The sequence below is a fragment of the Dendrobates tinctorius genome, unplaced genomic scaffold (genome assembly GCF_039654945.1).
Source record: "Dendrobates tinctorius isolate UK_male_01 unplaced genomic scaffold, ASM3965494v1 ptg000206l, whole genome shotgun sequence".
In the NCBI taxonomy this organism is placed as follows: domain Eukaryota; kingdom Metazoa; phylum Chordata; class Amphibia; order Anura; family Dendrobatidae; genus Dendrobates; species Dendrobates tinctorius.
Genome location: NW_027361873.1, coordinates 2573858 through 2593188, shown reverse-complemented (window position 1 = coordinate 2593188; position 19331 = coordinate 2573858). Strand labels below are relative to the sequence as shown.

The following is a 19331-nucleotide window of genomic DNA, read 5'->3' as shown; positions in this document are numbered from 1 at the left end:
CTTTTCCTCCCTTGATGCCCAGCCAAGGGGATGTCATGGGCCAGTTGGAGTAGCTGTGCCCTGTACTTTTGAGGGACAATGAGTTGCCTGGTCGTTGGGTCAGGGTTGCCCTGGTCACTGACCTTTGTTACATAACACAGTCCGTTTTCTCGAGTGAAGCCATCCCCATTATCTCCCATGTGGCTAGTTTCTGCCTTTTGCCTAAGGGCTGCTAAGTAAGGTAGTGTCACCCTCTATTTCTCTCCTAAACTCCTCTCTGTCCCAAGACTCTCCCAATGTAGTAGCAGCAAACGTATCGCTTACCAGCTCTGATGCGGTTCGTGGTGGTTGCTCCCCGGTGAGGTCCGGATGACGTAGTGCTTGAAGGGCCTGTAGTCGGGTGACTGACTCCCACAAATTAGCACTGTAACTCCCCAATGTCGTTCCCAAGGAGGATATCTGCAGGAAGTCCTCCCATAACTCCAATCCAAGTTTTTCTCCATAACCATAATCCAAACGCAAAGAAGCTCGCTGTATAGATTTGCGGGCACCCCCCGCCAAGACAATGGGAATTCCGGGACCCTGGTAAATTGCCTTGGGTCGAACCACCCGGGTGTAAGCGATAGTCAGGAATGCCCCCATGTCTCTAAATCCTGACACTTTGTATCCATCAATTAAGACGTCCTTTTTCTATAAGGAACGCCTGTATAACATCTTCCACAGTAAAGGCATTTTCTGCTTCCAGCCATCTCCGACATGCCTGGGACATCTTTTGTGCATATATCCTAATCGATCCCCCTGTGGTGCATGGGAGGTCTCGGAACTTGGCCCTATATGAGTCTGGGGTGATAGCGTGGTAATCCAGGACAGTCCGCTTTATAGTGTTATAATCCCAATTCTGCTGTGAGTCAATGGTTCGGTAAGCCTCCACCATGCTTCCGTTCAGGAGTCCCACTAACAAACGCATCCAGCCAGAGTGGGGCACCTCCATCACAGCACACTGCTGCTCAAAGTCCTTGAAGAACCCCTCCACATCCCCAGAAGCCTCAGCAAATGGCTTAAACTCTGTCCGGGGGATCCGTACAGGCTCCCGGATCACTGGGTTTACACTCCACATTGCGTTACTCCCTCTTTCAAGCTCCATTGCTTCTTGTCTCTGCTGTGCTCGGCAGGTAACCTCCTCCTTGTTCTCCTGAGACGCCTGGGCCCAGAACCGCCATCTCTTCTTCGTACCACACCAACCACTGGCTTTTTTGTATGGGCTCGTCCTTCAGACATCTGGGAGCAGGTGGCCGGGCTAGCGCTGACCAGTAGGTCAATTAAGGCTTCTTTAGTCAGTCCCTGGAAGCTCAGGTCCAGGTCTCTGGCTCTCTCCTGTAAACTGGATACAGTCCAAATTCTGTACTCACTCGGTGGGTGGTTCTCCTTTGGGTTACACTCTGTTGATCCCACTGCTGACTCCAGTTGTCACAGGGTCCTTCTCCGGTATCACACAATCAACAGAGCGAGGGAAGTGTGAACAATCCCAAGACCTTTATTATAGGCAAAATTAGAAGGTCCATAAACAATCCACCACACTGAGGATACAATAGTCCAGAACACGTATGCAGTTCAGTAACAGGATAAAATGTCCAGGGAGATGAGACTCCAAAAATCTAGCAGCCAGAGGTTAAAATGGGTCCATCCTCTTCCTTTTCTCTCTGACGTGCTGTGTTCACACGATGCTCTCCACACAGGAACTGACATCCCCCCCCTCCTGTCCCTTCCAGCCCCCTCCTCATGTCCAGGAGTAACCAGACAGGTTGGGGCGGTTCTCTGGCCTCCCATGCCTGACAAAGGTGCCTGGGGGATTTTGACACTACAGGGGGTCATCAAGAGACGTAGATGCAGTCAGGCTGCAGATATAGAAGGCAACAAGAAAAACACTATGAAAATCAGTGAAATAGAAATATACACAAAATGATATCCACATAGCATATCACACCATCACAGTGCTCCTTCCCTTCCAAGCTCTAACATGCGCCCAAACAGTGGTTTAACCCCCACATATGGGGTATTAGCCTACTCAGGACAAATTGCACAACAACTTTTGGGGGTCCAATTACTCCTGTTACTCTTAGCAAAATAAAAACATTGAGGGCGAAAAGATCATTTTGTGTTTTTTACGGCTCTACATTATAAACTTCTGTGAAGAACCTGGGGGTTCAAAGTGCTCACCCTATATCTACATAAGTTCCTTAGGGGGGGTCTACTTTTCAAAATGGTGTCACTTGTGGTGGGTTTCCACTGTTTAGGCACATCAGGGGTTCTCCAAACTCAACATGGCGTCCTCGCTCACTTCCAGCCAATTTTGCATTGAAAAGTAAAACGGCGTTCCTTCCCTACCGAGCTCTGCCATGCGCCCAAACAGTGGTTTACCTGCATATATGGGGCATCAGCGGACTCAGGACAAATTGTACAACAACTTTTGGGATCCAATTTCTCCTGTTACCCTTGGTAAAATAAAACAAATTGGATCTGAAGTAAATTTTTTGTGAAAAAAGGTTAAATGTTCATTTTTTTTTTTTTAAACATTCCAAAAATTCCTGTGAAGCACCTGAAGGGTTAATAAACTTCTTGAATGTGGTTTTGAGCACCTTGAGGGGTACAGTTTTTAGAATGGTGTCACTTTTGGGTATTTTCTATCATATAGTCCCCTCAATGTGACTTCAAATGTGATGTGGTCCCTAAAACAAAATGGTGTTGTAAAAATGAGAAATCGTTGTTTTTAGTTTTAACCCTTATACCTTCCTAATAAAAAAAAATTTTGGTTCCAAAATTGTGCTGATATAAAGTAGACATGTGAGAAATGTTATTTATTAACTATTTTGTGTGACATATTTCTCTGTTTTAAGAGCATGAAAATTCAAAGTCGAAAATTGCGAAATTTTCAAAATTTTCACCAAATTTCTTTTTTTTTCACAAATAAACGCAAGTCATATCGAAGAAATTTTACCACTATCATGAATCACTGGGATCCATGGAAGCGTTTCAGAGTTATTACCTCATAAAGGGACAGGTCAGAATTGTAAAAACTGGCCTGGTCATTAACATGCAAACCACCCTTTGGGGTAAATGGAACCTGTCATGTCCTTTTTAGCATGTAAGCTGTCACCAGTGCGTTGCAATGTGCATCACTAATACATTTTTTAATTAAAAACGGTGTAATCACGTGGAAAAAGCACTTTATATAGTTTAGGGCGTACCTGCTCATTTTGTCGCCGCCTACACAATTAGAATGATGAGGTTGTGCTGTCATCACTCAAATACAATTTGAAAATCCCTCACTTGCGCAGTGTTGATCGGGGAGCTGCACATGCGCCATGACTGCCACAGTCAGTGGAGCTAGGTACTACACACAGCTTCAGTGCGCCAGTGTGGGGTTGGAGCCTCTCGTCACTGAGCATGCACAGCTCCACGATCGACATTGCGCAAGCGTGGGATTTTCAAACTGTGTTTGAGCGATATCGGCGCAACCCCAAGAAAATCATTCAAATTGCATGGGCGGTGACACTGTGTCTGAACCCAATGAAGCACACCCCTAAATGAGCAGATACGATATAACTATATAAAGTGCTTTATCCTAATGATTAGACCGCCGTTTTTATTTAAAAAAAAACGTGACAGTGATGCACATTGCAACGCACTGGGGACAGTTTACATGCTACAGAGGACATGACAGGTTCCTTTTAAGGTCAAAATTGGCTCCATCACTAAGAGGTTAAACAATAGGTCATTTTCTAATGATAAATTCCCTTTAACACCTCCAGTACATACAGTACATAGGAATGTTTCACTGGAGAATAAATCATAAAAGGTGAGGCTCACACATATCAAAGTTTTTATTATATACATTTATATCCAAGTTCTTTATTGTTTAAATTAACTGGATCCAGCAGAACCAATACAGCATCTACCATAAAAAAGGGTAGGGTCTACCCACATGCTCACAGCAGTAGTGAACAGTTTAACCCCTGTGCCATCCACGTGATAGCAAAGGGTTTAAAAATGAAGGCAGAAATAGGAGCAACTTTGGGAGTAAGAGAATAAAATCAACACTATTCATTATTTGGTCCATGTTCATTTATCCCGATTAGAAAAGTAGCAGACTCATGCGCACAAAGCCTCTTTTCTCATAAGCCCAGCCTTCATACAGGAAGGATGGTGATCGTCATACAGCTGGGTACAGAGGAAGGCTCAGTTCTTTAGCACTATTTCAAAGGCTTGGGAGATGAATGGTGATACTTCAGGTGCACGACACTTTAAAGATAGCTGTTAACAGAAAAATTTCAGACAATTAACCCTGCACAGTACTCAGAATCCAAATAACTATAAAACACATCAAGCATGTTGGAAGATTTCACCTCTGAATAATGCAAAATTGGAAATGCAAGTTGTAACTAAAGCTTAATACTAGAATCATAAGTAATGTTTCTACAAAGTGAAAGGGGTTGTAGGCCACAGCATATTAATGGCCTATCCCTAGGATAAGTTACCAGTATTATTATTTATTTATCTGATTGGTATCAGAATAGAAGTTGTTCTGTAATACCAGCAGAGACTTGAAACAACGGATCAGTGGGGGAGATGCTTGTCGGATCCCCACAGAGCTAATATTGATGATCAAGCCGGGGGAAATAAAAAAAATCATCAATCTGTTGGAAGCGGACAACCCCTTTAAGACTAGATTTATGTTGTACTGTTTTATACAAGATCTGCAATAAAACAAAAAAATCTCTCACCAACTACATTACATTTACACGAGTAGAAAACCTGTGCTAATTAACGACACAGCAAGTTGGTGGCTGCTTGTTTGTTACTTTTACATGTAGCAATCATCCGCAACTATTCATCCCCATACAGTTTCATTATTGTCGGCAGCACAGCTCAGTCTACACGTGGGGATGTGTAGCCAATAATGAATGTAAAAGATGCCATAAAGCGACATAAGCATTTCCTTGCTTGACGACTCACACGTTTAAATGGTGCAATGATTTGTCACCATCATCAGGTTATGTAAATGGGAACTTTGCATATTAAAAATTTTCCGCCAACATCTCCATAGTTGGCCAGATTTTTGGAAGTGTGCTAGTAAGAAATGGGACGAAAAGAAAAATTACAAATACAATCCTGCTATTATCTGTAAAGCCTAATAAACTCAGACATCCGAAAAACAAGGTCTTCGTACGAGGTTGTCAAGTTTGGGTCGGGAGACCTTCAGCCAGTCCGACTTCATGGTCTTTAACAGATGGCTGAATTCAGCTTAAAAGGTGTTTTCCAAAGAACAAAGTACTGTATGTTTTAATTATTAGATCTTGGACTAATAAAAAATTTCACAATTGGATGTGTTAAAATAATTGTTCCTGTGCTGAGATAATCTTATAAATGAGCCCCTGTTGTGTACTGTGTAATGTCTGTGTCTGACCATGCAGGAATATGGTCTGATCATACCACAAAACCTGGGAAGGACGGAGTGCAAAAGATTATACAGACATCATGGGACCACAGCGTATTTTTTCTGTCAGGTAAAGCTTTTGCTGCCTGTTTTTAAACAAGTTTCAGCTTACAGAAACAATCAGCTGTGATCCCGTGCTGTACTGTCTGTATACTCTTTTGCTTTCTCCGCTGCCCAGGAGCTGTGGTATGATCAGACCATGTTCCTGTACGGTCAGACACAGCCATTAAACAGAACACAGCAGGGCCTCATTTATAAGATTATCTCAGCACAGGAATATTATTTTAACACATCCAATTGTGGAAATTATTATTCCAAGATCTATTGATTAAATTGTACTTTGTTTGTAGGACAACACCTTTAAGGCTATATTCACACTTCTATAGTTCTTTCCAGCTTTTGCTTTATAAAAGAGAAAATTGTACAGTTTTCACTGGAAACCATATTAATGCATGAGACCCGATCCCTTCCATTTGTAAAGTAAAGCGAATGCAGCTATCCTTTCTTAGCTTAGCCATATTTTTTGGCTGCACTTATCACTAAAAGGAATATATGGCAGGTTAATTGGTGTTTAGTCTATGGCTAACAACGCATGGGCGCATTCAGAGCCATTATAACCATGTACAGTAAAGCCTTCCAGGGCTGACTAATAGAACGTACTTACTGCCCTTATAGGAAGAGCGCTCCCATCCACACTCATGCTATGAAAATATTTCATAACACCAGATATAAGGAGCCAGGAAACAGACCTTTGGTTTTCACATAGAAGGGAAGGCTGATGTAAGGCAATGAAACAACTTATCGGACTCTAAATCAATGACAGAAGCAGACAGAGACGGGACAGGTGTAGCAGGTACTTACTGCACAGCTGGGACTTCCAGGCTGCAGCCGCAGTTCTGCCAGCACCCAGATGCCATTTGTGAGCTTTATAGACTGGTACAACATGTCCTGACCGTCCACTGTACGCCGAGCCACTGTGTAGACATTGCTGGCCTGCAGCTTGGTGCTGACCGCATCTGGGAAATTAACAGCTCAGCATTAAACTTACACGCTAGAAAACTAGAACCTAGGAGCAATCTTACCAATAATAAAGTATGAGCTGACAGCAATGTCATCACTATTATGTACAATTAATAGTCACAATTAAAATGTTATACACCTTAGAACACACTGGACAATCGCATGCACCAAGTTGAAGCCGAAAAAGTGGAAAAAAACTATACTATGATTACAATGAATGATGTGGTGCAGACACAATAATGTGCGAAACAGAATCTCTCATTACTTTGCCAGCCCCATCTAATTGGCAGCTAGAACGCCTGATCGTAATCAGGGACAGTCTCCCACCACTACAGAGATGGTAGCGGAGTACAGAGGCAGGAGGGACTGGGGAAGGGGCTTTTCCCCATCAATTCTGCTACATCTGGATTTCGGCTTGGCTCATGAGAGGCTCTCCTGCTCCCCGGCAGCCATGTGGTTCTGGGCTACAAGACACTAGTGATGAGTGAACATACTCGGATAAGGTGTAAGGCAAGTTTCACACTAACGTTCGGCAGAGCTGCGTAATTACTCCGTGAAGCTCCACCCACTGCCGCACCTCCTCCATTCAGCTCCGCCTACTTCTGCCTGTGTACCTATCTTTAGCATTGGGTATGCAGGCCATGCCGATGTATGCGGATGCGTCCACATGCGTCGTTTTGACGCTGCGGCGTACACATCATGTTGCATTTTTCTGCGGTCGCCGCAGCTTCAAAGCGACGCATGTGGACGGATCCGCATACATCGGCATGGCCTGCATACCCAATGCTAAAGATAGGTATGCAGGCCGCATGCAGATGTAGGCAGAGCTTCACGGAGGAGGTGCGACAGAGGGAAGAGCTTCACGGAGGAAGTCTGCAGCTCTCCCGAACGCTAGTGTGAAACTAGCCTTACCCGAGCTTGCTCGTGTGCTAATAGAGCATCTTCGCAGTTCTCGAATAATATGTTCGATTTGTCGTGGCTGTTCACAACAGCCGCAACACATGCAGGGATTTCATGTTGGCCAATCCCTGTATGTAACAGCCACAGCGACTCGAACACAGTATTACAGCATGCCGAAGACACTCTAGTAGCACACGACTATGCACTGATAACACCTTATCCGAGCACTCTCCTCATCACTACTAGACACACATTGCGGCATAGTTTTAGTATTGCAATCTAGTATCTGTATAGCAGTCTGTGGGGCCATAACTCACGTGACACTGGTTTTTACGTTATTTCCTTGCAAAACATACCTGGACTTGGAGGGCAGTCTCTGATCTGGAACTGAGCCTCATTCTCATTGGGGATGTCCTTCCATGTGGCCAAAAACATCTGTCGCTCTGTTCAGGAAAGTAAATGGAAATGTATTTTTTTTGTCCTCTCCATGATAACACACAAAGGTTTTCCATCTTTGGAGACAATTTTTAATTTTTTTTTTTTTTTTTACTTAAAATGCATGTATTTAAGGCTAATAATAATTGGGTTTCGTTACAAATTTTGCACAGTTTGGCTTTTACAGGCTCATTCAACTTTAATGTAGTCTGTGGACATAAATCAGATGAGAGGGCAGAAAAAAAAAAAAGGGACTTGTGTACTCACCGTAAAATCCTTTTCTCCGAGCCAATCATTGGGGGACACAGACAGTGGGTGTTATGCTGCTTGCCACTAGGAGGACACTAAGTAAACACAGGAAAAAGTTAACTCCTCCCCTGCAGTATACACCTTCTCCCTGGCTGGGAATTCCCCAGTTCGGTGAAAAAAGCAGTAGGAGCATTAAACGAATGACAATCATAACTCTGTCAAAACCTAAAAATGCTACAGTAAGCCAATAGGCCAAACAGGGTGGGTGCTGTGTCCCCCAGTGATTGGCTCGCAGAAAAGGATTTTACGGTTAGTACACAAAAATCCTTATTTCTCCTACGCCTCATTGGGGGACACAGACAGTGGGATGTCCTAAAGTAGTCCCTGGGTGGGGAGCATACAACTGCTAATACCCCATGTACCACTGGCTTAACACTGTGGTACTGCCGATTGCAGGATGCGTCTGCCAAGAGCTGCATCCGCAGAGGCCGGAGCATGAATTTGGTAATGTTTTGTAAAGGTATGCAGGCTGGACTAAGTCGCAGCGTTGAAGACCTGTTCTGCCAACGCCTGGTGCCGAATGGCCCAAGAGGCGTCCACTGAGCGGATAGAATGCGCCTGAATCCTTGCTGGGACAGGTGTGTCCCGGACACGGTAGGATTCCTGAATATCCAAGCAAATCCACCTGGCTAGCGTGGTTTTTGAAACGGCTAGACCCTTCCTATGCCCCTGTGGAAGTACGAACAGGGCATCTGACTTGTGGAAGGGAGCCGTCCGCGAGATGTACCATCTCAGAGCCCTGACTGGAGCCGGATAGAAGGAAGGCCAAACAATTTCTTCATTGAGATGAAAAGAAGACCAGACTTTGGACAGGAAAGTCAGGGATGTCCTGAGAGCTGCCTCGTCCTGATGAAAATTCAGGAACGAAGGACGGCAGGACAGTGTCGCCAATTCAGAATCTTGTGTAATTGCCGCAATTGCCGCTAGAAAGACCACCTTGCAAGAGAGAATAGCTAGTGGTACGTCCTGCAGTGGTTCGAAAAAAGCCTCCTGTAAGGCTACGAGAACCAACTTAAAGTCCCATGATTCCAATGGCCCTTAAAGTATAGAGGCGTCACCTGGGAGACTCTGTGAATGAATGTCTTCATCTGAAGTCCGGTGGCAATTTTGCAATGGAACAGCACTGACAAGGCTAAAATCTGGCCCTTGAGCGAGCTAAGCGCGAGACCTGACGATAATCCAGATTGTAGAAATTCCAATAAGGAAAGAATAGAAAACACAAGAGGGAATCGACCATGATCCTTGCACCACGAGAAGAAGGTTCTCCAGGTGCGGTGATAAGTGCGCATGGACACGGGTTTCCTAACATTAATCATGGTTGAGATCACATCGGGAGAAAAAAACAGCCTGTGCTAAAAACCAGGATTCAACAGTCACGCCGTCAAAGACAGGAGTTCTGGTGGTAAATTGGGCCCTGTGAGAGAGATCCATGCGATCTGGAAGTCACCAGGGAACGCCGGCGACTAGTTGTGCTAGTTCTGCATACGATGGCCGGAGCGACCAATCTGGCGCAACTAGGATCACTGGTATTCCCTCTGCTCTAATTTTCTTGATGACCCTCGGGAGCAAGGGAAGAATGCACAGGAGCCGGAACCGCTGCCACGGTAGAACTAGGGTGTCCGCTCGGATGGCGCATGGATCGCGCAATGAATCGAAGAACCCTGTTTAGTCTTTAGTCCATATTATCCACATGCGGAGTCCCTCAGCGATAGCAGATCTGCTGAAAAAAGCTCTGGACGAAGAGACCACTCTCCTGAGGCAAGGCCTTGGCGACAGAGAAAAACCACCGCCCAAATGTCCACACCCGGGGTGTGGATTGCTGAGAAAGGCGAATGGTTGGTCTCTGCCCAATGGAGGATGTGACTCACTTCGTGCATGTCCATCCTGCTCCGAATACCCCCCTGATGGTTGATATACGCCACAGCCGTGGCATTGTCGGATTGGATCCTGATGAGGTGACCTGCGAGGAGATGGTGGAAACTCAGTAGAGCTAATCTGATCACTGGAATGTCCAAGATGTTGATGGGGAGACGTGACTCTCGAATTAACCAACGACCCTGTGCCATGTGGTGACGACGAAAAAAAAAACGGACACCAGCCTAGGAGACTGGCGTCGATGGTCACCACCGACCATTGTACTGGGAGACTGGGAGAAAGAACTTAACTTAACTCAGGGAGGATTTCAGTGTCTCCAGCTTGGGGGCTCATCTGACCCGCAGGGACAGAGGGAACCGGCGGTCCAGGGAGAACGGGTTCTTGTCACAAGTTAACAGCAACGCATGTTGTAAAGGGCGGAAATAGAGCTGTGCGAATGGGACCGCTCCCATCGCTGCCACCATGTTTCTGAGAACTATCATGCTGAAAACGTATGGAGTGAGAAACCAGTCAGGAAAGAGTCTGCGCTGCCTGTTGTAAGGCTCGGGCCTTTTCTGGAGTGAGAATGACTAACCCGCGGGAAGAGTCCAAGATCAATTCCAAAAAGGAAATCTGCAGGACCGGTGTTGGGGAAAACTTTTCGAAGTTTATCTACCGACCCAGGCAAGAAACATGGATTTTTGTGAGTACTCACCGTAAAATCCTTTTCTCCGAGACGCTCATTGGGGGACACAGATACTGTGGGTGTATGCTTCTGCCGCTAGGAGGCTGACACTAAGTGAATAAAAGAGGTTATCCGCAGTATACACCCTCGCCCCTATTGCGGGCGGAAATCAGTTTGGTGCCAAAGCAGTAGGAAGACAACAAATCAGCCTTAATACAGGTACAACATGTCCAAAGGAAAACACCACTCTTATATCAAATAAGTAAACACATATTCATTTAAATAAGAGCCAAGTGGCTAATAGGGTGGGTGCTGTGTCCCCCAATGAGCGTCTCGGAGAAAAGGATTTTACGGTGCGTACTCACAAAAATCCATGTTTCTCCTTTATCTCATTGGGGAACACAGATTCTGTAGGACGTCCTAAAGCAGTCCCTGGGTGGTAGATTGACTCACCGATCCAAGATACATGCACCTCCTATTTAAAGGCGCGCCACCGTTGCTTGGAGAATCCTTCTACCCAGGCTCGCATCCGCCGAGGCCTGCGCATGGATATTATGTTTGGCAAATGTGTGCAGGCTGGACCAGGTTGCTGCCTTGAAAACCTGTTTCGTCGAAGCCTGATGCCGAAGCGCCCAAGAGGCGCCCACCGCCCGGGTAGAGTGCGCTCTGTTCCCTGCTGGAATCGGCGTGCCTCTAATGCGATAGGACTCCTGAATAGTCAAACGAATTCATCTGGCTATGGTCGACTTTGAGGCAGCGAGTCCCTTCCTGCGCTCTTCAGGGAGCATGAACAGCGTGTCCGTCTGACGAAAGGGTGCCGTGTGCGACATGTACCTCCGGAAGGCTCTTACCAGGTCTAACGTGCGAAGAGCCTTTTTCCACACGGTGCACCGGTGCTGGACAAAAAGGCAAAACAACATCTTCATTAATGTGAAAAAGAGGACAAGACTTTCGGCAGAAAAGGAGGGGCTGGTCTGAGGACGACCCTATAGTTATGGAAAGTGAGGAACGGAGCTCGGCAGGATAGAGCCGCCAGCTCTGAAACCCGCCTGATGGAAGTGATGGCCACTAGGGGAACAACTTTCCAGGAAAGGTACCTCAAAGAGATATTCTGAAGCGGTTCCAATGGAGCTTCCTGCAGAACACTTAGGACCATGTTAAAAATCCAGGCGTCCATCTGCGCCTTATAAGGAGGTATCAAGTGGGACAATCGCCGGATGAAAAGTCTTCACCTGCAAATTGGTAGCAACCCTGCACTGGAACAGGACGGATAAGGCCGACATTTGTCTCCTGCGGAAACCTGGGGCAAAGCCCGAGTCTAATGCTCTACCGACTGAGCTATCCGGGCTCTCTGAGCCCGACTGGAGAAAAACCAAGATATTGGGGATCGAGAATCTTAGCGGAGAAAAACCGCGGCCTCGACAACAAGCAAAGAACACCTTCCAGGTGTGGTGATAAATTCATGCTGAAGCAGGCCTCCGGGCGCTAATAGTTGTAGTGACCACCTTGCTCCCGAACCCTGCCTGGGTTAGAATCCATGATTCAACGGCCCTGCCGTCAAACCCAGGGTCCCTGAGTTCGGGTGGCACATCGACCCTTGAGACGGTAGATCAGGGCGCTCTAGCAGGCGCCCAGGAACGTCGGCAAGCAGCTGCCTTAGATCTGCATACCACGCTCGACAGGGCCAGTCTGGGGCCAGCAGAATCCCCGGCCCCCCTTTCCGTCTTGATCCCTTTGCTGACTCTCGGGAGTAGTGGCAGTGGGGGAAATAGATATGGGAGGCGAAACTGGTTCCATGGCAGAACCAACGCGTCCACCGCGAATGCCTGCGGGTCCCTGGCCCGAGCGACATATGTGGGCACCTTGGCATTCACTCTGGAAGCCATCAGGTCCACATCCGGAGCTCCCCACAGTTGACAAATCTGCTGAAGAACTTCAGGATGTAGAGACCACTCTCCGGATGCAAGACCCTGCCGGCTGAGGAAGTCTGCCGCCCAATTTTCCACGCCCGGGATGTGGACAGCCGAAATCACCGAGTGGTTTGCTTCGGCCCACTGAAGAACGTGCCCCACCTCGCGCATGGTTTTTCTGCTGCGGGTGCCCCCCTGATGAATTATGCAAACCACCGCCGTGGCGTTGTCCGATGGAATCCGGACAGGGCGGCCTGCTAGAAAGTGATGAAACTTCTGCAGAGCTAGCCGAATTGCTCGTATCTCCAAATTGCTCGTATCTCCAATAAGTTGATCTGGAGGCGTGCCTCCTGTGGCGACCACCGTTTCTGGGATGTGTGGTGGCGAAACACCGCTCCTCAACCGAGGAGACTGGCGTCGATTGTCATTATCAGCCCATGACCTGGTGGGAAAGGTTTCCCCTAGGCCAGAGAGGAACTGGTTATCCACCATCCGAGCGACTGCCTGACTTGAGAGGACAGTTTGCACCACCGATCGAGCGTGAAAGGATTCTTGTCCCAGGCTGACACGAGGCGTGCTGCGGGGGGTGAAGGATGGAACTGGACGAAAGGTATCGCTTCCATTGCTGCCACCATTTTCCCTAGGATCCTCATCGCGGATCGGATGGTATGAGGGACTGGTTGGCGTAGTGTCCAGACTCCCCGCCAGAGACTAGCGCCTTTTCCTGAGGGAGAATTACCAACCCTCGGTAAGTGTCGAAGATCATTCCTAGGAAGGAGATCCTCTGAGCTGGCACAAGGGATGATTTCTTTGCATTGACCAACCATCTAAGCGGCAAGAGTATCTAGCGTGATGTTGACACCTTCCTCACATGCCTGTATTAACGGGCCCTTGACCAAGAGGTCGTCTAGATAAGGCAAGACGACTATGCCTCGAGAATGCAGTGTGGCCCTGAGAATTGCCATAACCTTTGTGAACACTCTGGGAGCCGTGGCTAGCCTGAAGGGTAGCGCTACGAACTGAAAATGTTGAACGCTGATGGTGAAACATAGAAGCCTCTGATGAGGAAAAAATGGGAATATGCAGAAATGCGTCCTGGCCTTAATTGACAGCCAAGTAGTCTCACTGCTCCATGACTGAACGAAGAGACTGTATCCGGAAATGTCTGATCCTGATGAATTTGTTCAGAAGCTTTAGGTCCAAAACAGGCCTGACAGACCCGTCCTTTTTGGGAACCGCAAAATGGTTGGAATAGAACCCCTGAGCTCTTCCGTGTTCCGGCACTGGAACAATGACTCCGTTGTGCAGGAGCGACTTGATGGCTCCCAATTGAGCCCTTACCTGGGTATCCACCCTGGGAAGCCGGGAAAGAAAAAAACATCTTGGAGGGTATTTGACAAATTCTATTTTGTAACCTGAGGACACCAATTCTTTTACCCATGCGTCGTGAGCGATGTTGGCCCAGACGTGGTGAAAACAGAGTAGGCGGCCGCCCACTTTGCTGGTGTCTGGTAAAGATCTCAAGTCATTTGGCCGATGATCTTCAGGATCTGGGTCCCCTCGATCTGACCTTTTGAGCATGCATTCTCCCCAATGGGTTGGCTCTATATGATCTGCCGTTCCCTATCCTGGTTGGGGCGGCCTAAGGTGGCGGAATTGGGCCCCGAAGTCTTTTAACGCATGACCCCGGACCAGTCTCCTATTTGGGTCCCGGACCAGGCTCAGGCTGCTTAGCGGCCGCCACCTGACCAATGCCGTCACGCCCGGCCTAGAATGGCCGGTGGCACTGCCAAAGGCCCGAAAACGTGCCTGAACCGGGTGACGAAAAAACGGTTTAACCTTCTGGTGAGGGGGAAACCCGCTCTGTCCTCCTGTGGAGTCGGAGATAAGTTGATCCAACTTTTCTCCAAATAGGCGGCCGCACTGATAAGGCAGGGAAGTCAAGGACTTCTTGGAAGTAGAATCAGCCCGCCATGTCCTCAACCATAGGGCTTTTCAGATAGAGATTGCATTAGCGGCAGCAAGTGCTGAACAATTGGCCGCATCCAAAGACGTATTCATTACATAGTCTCCGGCTATCGCCATCTGACCTGCAACCTCCGAGATCTCTGCAGGTAGATCCTGCTCCTGCACGACCTTGTTTAATGTTTCTGACTATGATATCAAAGCCTTGGCTACCCAAGTTGCTGCGAACGAGGGAGTCAGTGCAGACCCTGACGCCTCATATACTGAATGAGCTAGGCTCTCAATAAGGCAGTCCGTGGGATCTTTAATCGAGGAAACCCTAGGGACAGAAAACAGAGTCTTAGTGGCCAGGCGTGAAACCGGAGGATCCACTATCGGGGATTCCATCCATTGTTTACGGAGGTCCGGAGAAAACGGATACCTCGTTTCGAGTGCCTTTTAACCCAAGAAAACGCCGTTCTGGACGTTCTGTGCCGCTGCACTATGTCCTCAAACTCAGGGTGAGAGGAACAAATTCTGTGCGGCCGCTTCACTCCTTTACATGCCACTTTATGCCCCGTAGCCACTGTGGTATCATTCTCAATCCCAAGGGTCTGATTGACGGCTTCTATGAGGCTGTCCTCTGTTTCACGTGACTCTGGAGTGTCCAGGTCAAGGGGCTGGTCTGATTCGCAATCTGAGGTCTGCTCGCTATCAACCACTGGTGACGGGGAGCGAGAAGCAGATCTTACGGATGCCGAAGGCAACGGATGGACTGGGCGACACCGTGTGGATTCGTTTCCCCCGGGTCTGCCTAGAGTGAGAGCGGCCCCTGCAGGCCGGAGGCTTCTGTGAGGTGGAGGTTCCCTCTAAAGGCGGTGAGACACTGTCCCTGCCCCTATCTGGGGCTTGAAGGGATTCTATTGCTCTCGTAAGCGACGCCATGTACTGTGACAGTGATCGGGCCCACTCCTGGGGATTTGACACATTGGTCGCGGTCGCAGGGGAGGGCTCCTGGGCGCGTTTCGATTCGCAGGCTTCGCATAAACGCTTGCTCTGCATCCGCGGAAATGCAGCCCGACAAGAGATGCATGCCACGTAAAAGAACGTGTGCATCTTTGCTTTTTTCGGACATGCTGTATCTGTCCGCTGCTAGGGATATTTTCCCTATAGCGTGGCCTCTCAGGCAGCACTTTCCCCAGTCTTGTGCCGCCCCCCCCCCCCCGACCTGGATGCTTCCTTTAAATCGCGCGCCGACATCTGTGGCGCGCATCAGCCTGTAAAACCGCTCTAAGGGCGGTACTCCCACTTTGCGGCCTAGCCCGTGCTCCGAAGCCTCGATTTTTACCGCCGCCGAGTGCGGGGCGGGCTGCCGGAAGTGACGCGCGGCCCCGAGGGCGGAACTTAGCTCCGGCCGAAGCCACAGGGGGGGTCGAGGTACCAAAAAAAATGGCGCTACTGACCGGCGCAGCGTTCCTGTCTGACGGATCCAGCCCTTCTCTTGCATGGCTAGTGGATGCCACGAGGCGTGCTGCAGCTGTGGGCTCCAGCCCGAAATCTTCGCAGGAGCCCTCCCCGACCCTCTCCTCACCGATGATCCTCTTCAGCCTGAGCGCAGGTAAGTGAGGGGGTCTTTGATAAAAAATAGGACGGTGCAGGCACCCTAGCGCCATCTAACCCCTTCAGGGGGTGAGGACAGGGACCGTCCGCCACCTTGCAGCACCGCCGTCTAGCGTTGGTGGAGCAGTGGGGGCCGCACAGACTAGTCTTGTGCCTCTGTGCAAGCCCTTGGTTTCAATACCTAGGGGTGGACAGGGCTAAGTCTGGCATAATGTCCCACGTCGCGGGAAAGGATACGTGGAGGGATACTCGCACGTGCTCGCCCGTTGATGGTTTGGGGAAATCGGATCCTTTCAATAGGATGCGTTGCCCCTGTCTCATCTTCATAAAGTAACAAACAAAAATAGAAGTCTGGGGAAAAGTCCCAGATATATCCTTCGGGGCGTGAAAGTATACGCGGAGACGATACTCAACGCGTGCTCGCCCGTTGATGGTTTGGGGAGATCGGACCCTTTCAATAGGATCCGTCGCCACTGTCTTATCTTCATAGTAAACTAGCAAAAAAATAGTCTGGAGAGATCCAGACCGTGTGTGCCTCCATAGGACACTAAGCAAAAAACTGATTTCCGCCCGCAATAGGGGCGAGGGTGTATACTGCGGAGGAGGAGCTAACCTCTTTTATTCACTTAGTGTCAGCCTCCTAGCGGCAGAAGCATACACCCACAGTATTTGTGTCCCCCAATGAGACGAAGGAGAAAGTGTATTTACTGTGATATCCACGGATATCTCACAGGCTGGAAGGGATGGACCCTTGATCAGCAGGTCCTCCAGATACGGCAGTACCACCACTCCCCGAGCGTGGAGAATGGCCATGACAGCCGCCATGGCCTTGCTATAGACCCTGGGGGCGTTGGCGAGACCAAAGGGCAAGGCAACGAACTAGAAGTGTTCTTCTCGAATTGCAAAACGCAGGAACTGCTGGATAAGGACTCTCCCTTTTGCATGGAGGCGACACCGATCGGAGGAATTCCATTCGGAATCACCGTACTTTGACAAACTGATTTAACAGCTTGAGGTCCAGTATGGACCGCATCGTTCCTTCCTTCTTTGGAACCACAAAGAAAGGGTTGAATAAAAAAATCGCTCAACCATTCGTCTTGAGGGACCAGAAGGATGACTCCGTCCCTTTGTGGCGCATAACGGCCCGAAGGAAGGCTGTGACTGAATGACAGCAAACAGCCGCCTACTTTGTCGGTGTCTACCGGATACCACAACAAGTCGTTGAGTAGAGGATCTATGGGATCTGCTTCTTTAGATCCAGATGCTGTTGGCCTGGGTATAAAAGAGCAGTTAGGTCTGTGAGAGACCTGGGAACCTCTGTCTCCACGCGGGGACCGACCTGATCCGGAAGAGAAAATTGTGGAGGACCAGCTGGAGCTGTTGCGAAAAAGGTCGAGAAACGAGTCAGCTGTTGATTCTGAAAACGCCCGGGCAGCCCCTTGTTGTGGAAGAAAATTACTCTTTCCCCCCGGAAGTGTCAGAAATGAGCTGATCTATAGTTTCTTGTCCAAACAAGTGACCAGTTTGATACGGCAGAGAAGTCTCTGCAGGTGGAATCTGCCCGCCAGTCGCGTAGCCATATGGCTCGAGATGTAGACTGCATTAGCGGTTGCCTTAGCAGCGCAATTAGCGGCATCTAAAGAGGAGTCTACTGCAAAATCCCCTGCGTGAATTATCTGCTTGGCGACACTGGTTGTCTCCGGAGGAGGATTGCTACGTTGGAAGGCAGAAATCTGCCCAAGTGGCCATTGCCTTAGCCACTCAAGTCGCTGCGAAAGATGGGAAAAAGGCCACTCCTGAAGCTCCAAAAACTGAACTGGCGAGGTAGCCAATTTGACAATCGGAGGGGTCTCTGACTGAAGAGCCCTCAGAAACGGATCGAAGAGTTTAAGGAGCAAGGCCCAATACAGGAGGATCCACCGAGGGGGGACTGTAACCAATCCTTCATTAGATCTGGAGTAAAGGGGTATTTAGCCTCGATAGGCTTTTTCCCTGTGAACCACTTATGCGGTCGGTTCCTACGTTTGTAGACAATGTCCTTCAACTCCGGATGGCTGGCAAATACCCTGCATACACGTTAAGTCTTCTTAAAGGAGATAACATGTTCCAGAGCAGGAATATTCACCTCGTCCAACATCAGAAACTTGTTGACTGACTCTGTCAGAGAATCAAGCGATTCATGGACATTTGGGGAATTCTGAGGGACTGACATGTCAGACACGAATTCAGAGACATGTTCTCTGTGAACATTAGGAGAGGGAGAGCGAGAGACAGAACTCGCCGATGCTGAATCGCGAGCCTGACTAGGGGACGCGTCATAGGTCTGCTTTCTAGAGACCCGAGGATCCCTTGAAAGAGCACGGCCCCTGCTGGCGGACAGTTCCCGGCCGTCGCCAAAGCCCTCCTCGGGCGGTAAAGACGCATTCTGACTTAAAGAGGATTCCCGGAGGAGTCTATAGCCTTGGTCAGTGACTCCACAGACCGTGACAAGGACGCGGCACACACAGGGGGACTAAACGCAGGGAGCACCTTGCAGCGGCGGCGGATGGCGTTTTAGCACAAGCCGGGTTGCAATCCTTGCACAGCGGATTAGTCTGGGTACTGGGCAAGGCAGTCTTGCAATAGGTACCAGCGGTAAAGAACGCAGTACGCTTCTTATTAGCCCCCTTTTTTGCTTCCTTAGACTGAGACATAGTACCCGTGAAAGGGTTACAAGCAGAGCCTGGGCTGCAGCTGCAGGGAATGTGCAGCGAAGGGGTTAAGCTTTTCTCCGAGAGCAGATGCAGCTTACCGCGGTCCTGACGCTGTATCCCTGGGAGGAATATCGGTGGCTTTGTAGCGTCACCAGGTGTTGTCTATCCGTGCACGCACCCCTACAGCCGTCACAGAGCCCGAGGAGCAGAGAAGGGGTTAAGGACATGGCCCCTGAGACTAGCAGTGCGCCTCTCGTACAGAGCGAGAGGCACCAAAGACGTGGCCGGCAGCGCTGACAGTGGGCGGCGCCATGTAAATTGCGGCCTAGGAGGCCGAAATGCCGGGGACTAAATTTTTGGGCCTACCCGCGGCAAGCGCCAGGTGAAGGGCGAAGCCGTGACGGGGAGCTGGTATGCCGCCGCTGAGACTCGGTCAGCGCTTCTCCCAGGGACCAGGACCCGACCCCATACCTCCAATCCGATGCTCG

At 49.0% G+C, this 19331-nt stretch overlaps 1 protein-coding gene across 3 annotated transcripts in view; it reads right to left on the bottom strand.

Moving 5' to 3' along the window:
• Window positions 1-3836: 3836 nt before the first annotated feature.
• AP1B1 (adaptor related protein complex 1 subunit beta 1) overlaps window positions 3837-19331 on the bottom strand; it is a 65414-nt gene continuing 49919 nt past the window's right edge. For all 3 annotated transcript variants that reach the window (XM_073554089.1, XM_073554088.1, XM_073554090.1), the window contains 3 exons: window positions 7750-7836; window positions 6335-6489; window positions 3837-4290 (listed from right to left, as the gene is read on the bottom strand). In XM_073554089.1, coding sequence (XP_073410190.1) covers window positions 4216-4290; window positions 6335-6489; window positions 7750-7836 — 317 coding nt within the window. In that variant the 3' untranslated portion in view covers window positions 3837-4215. The remainder of the gene's footprint in view (window positions 4291-6334; window positions 6490-7749; window positions 7837-19331) is intronic.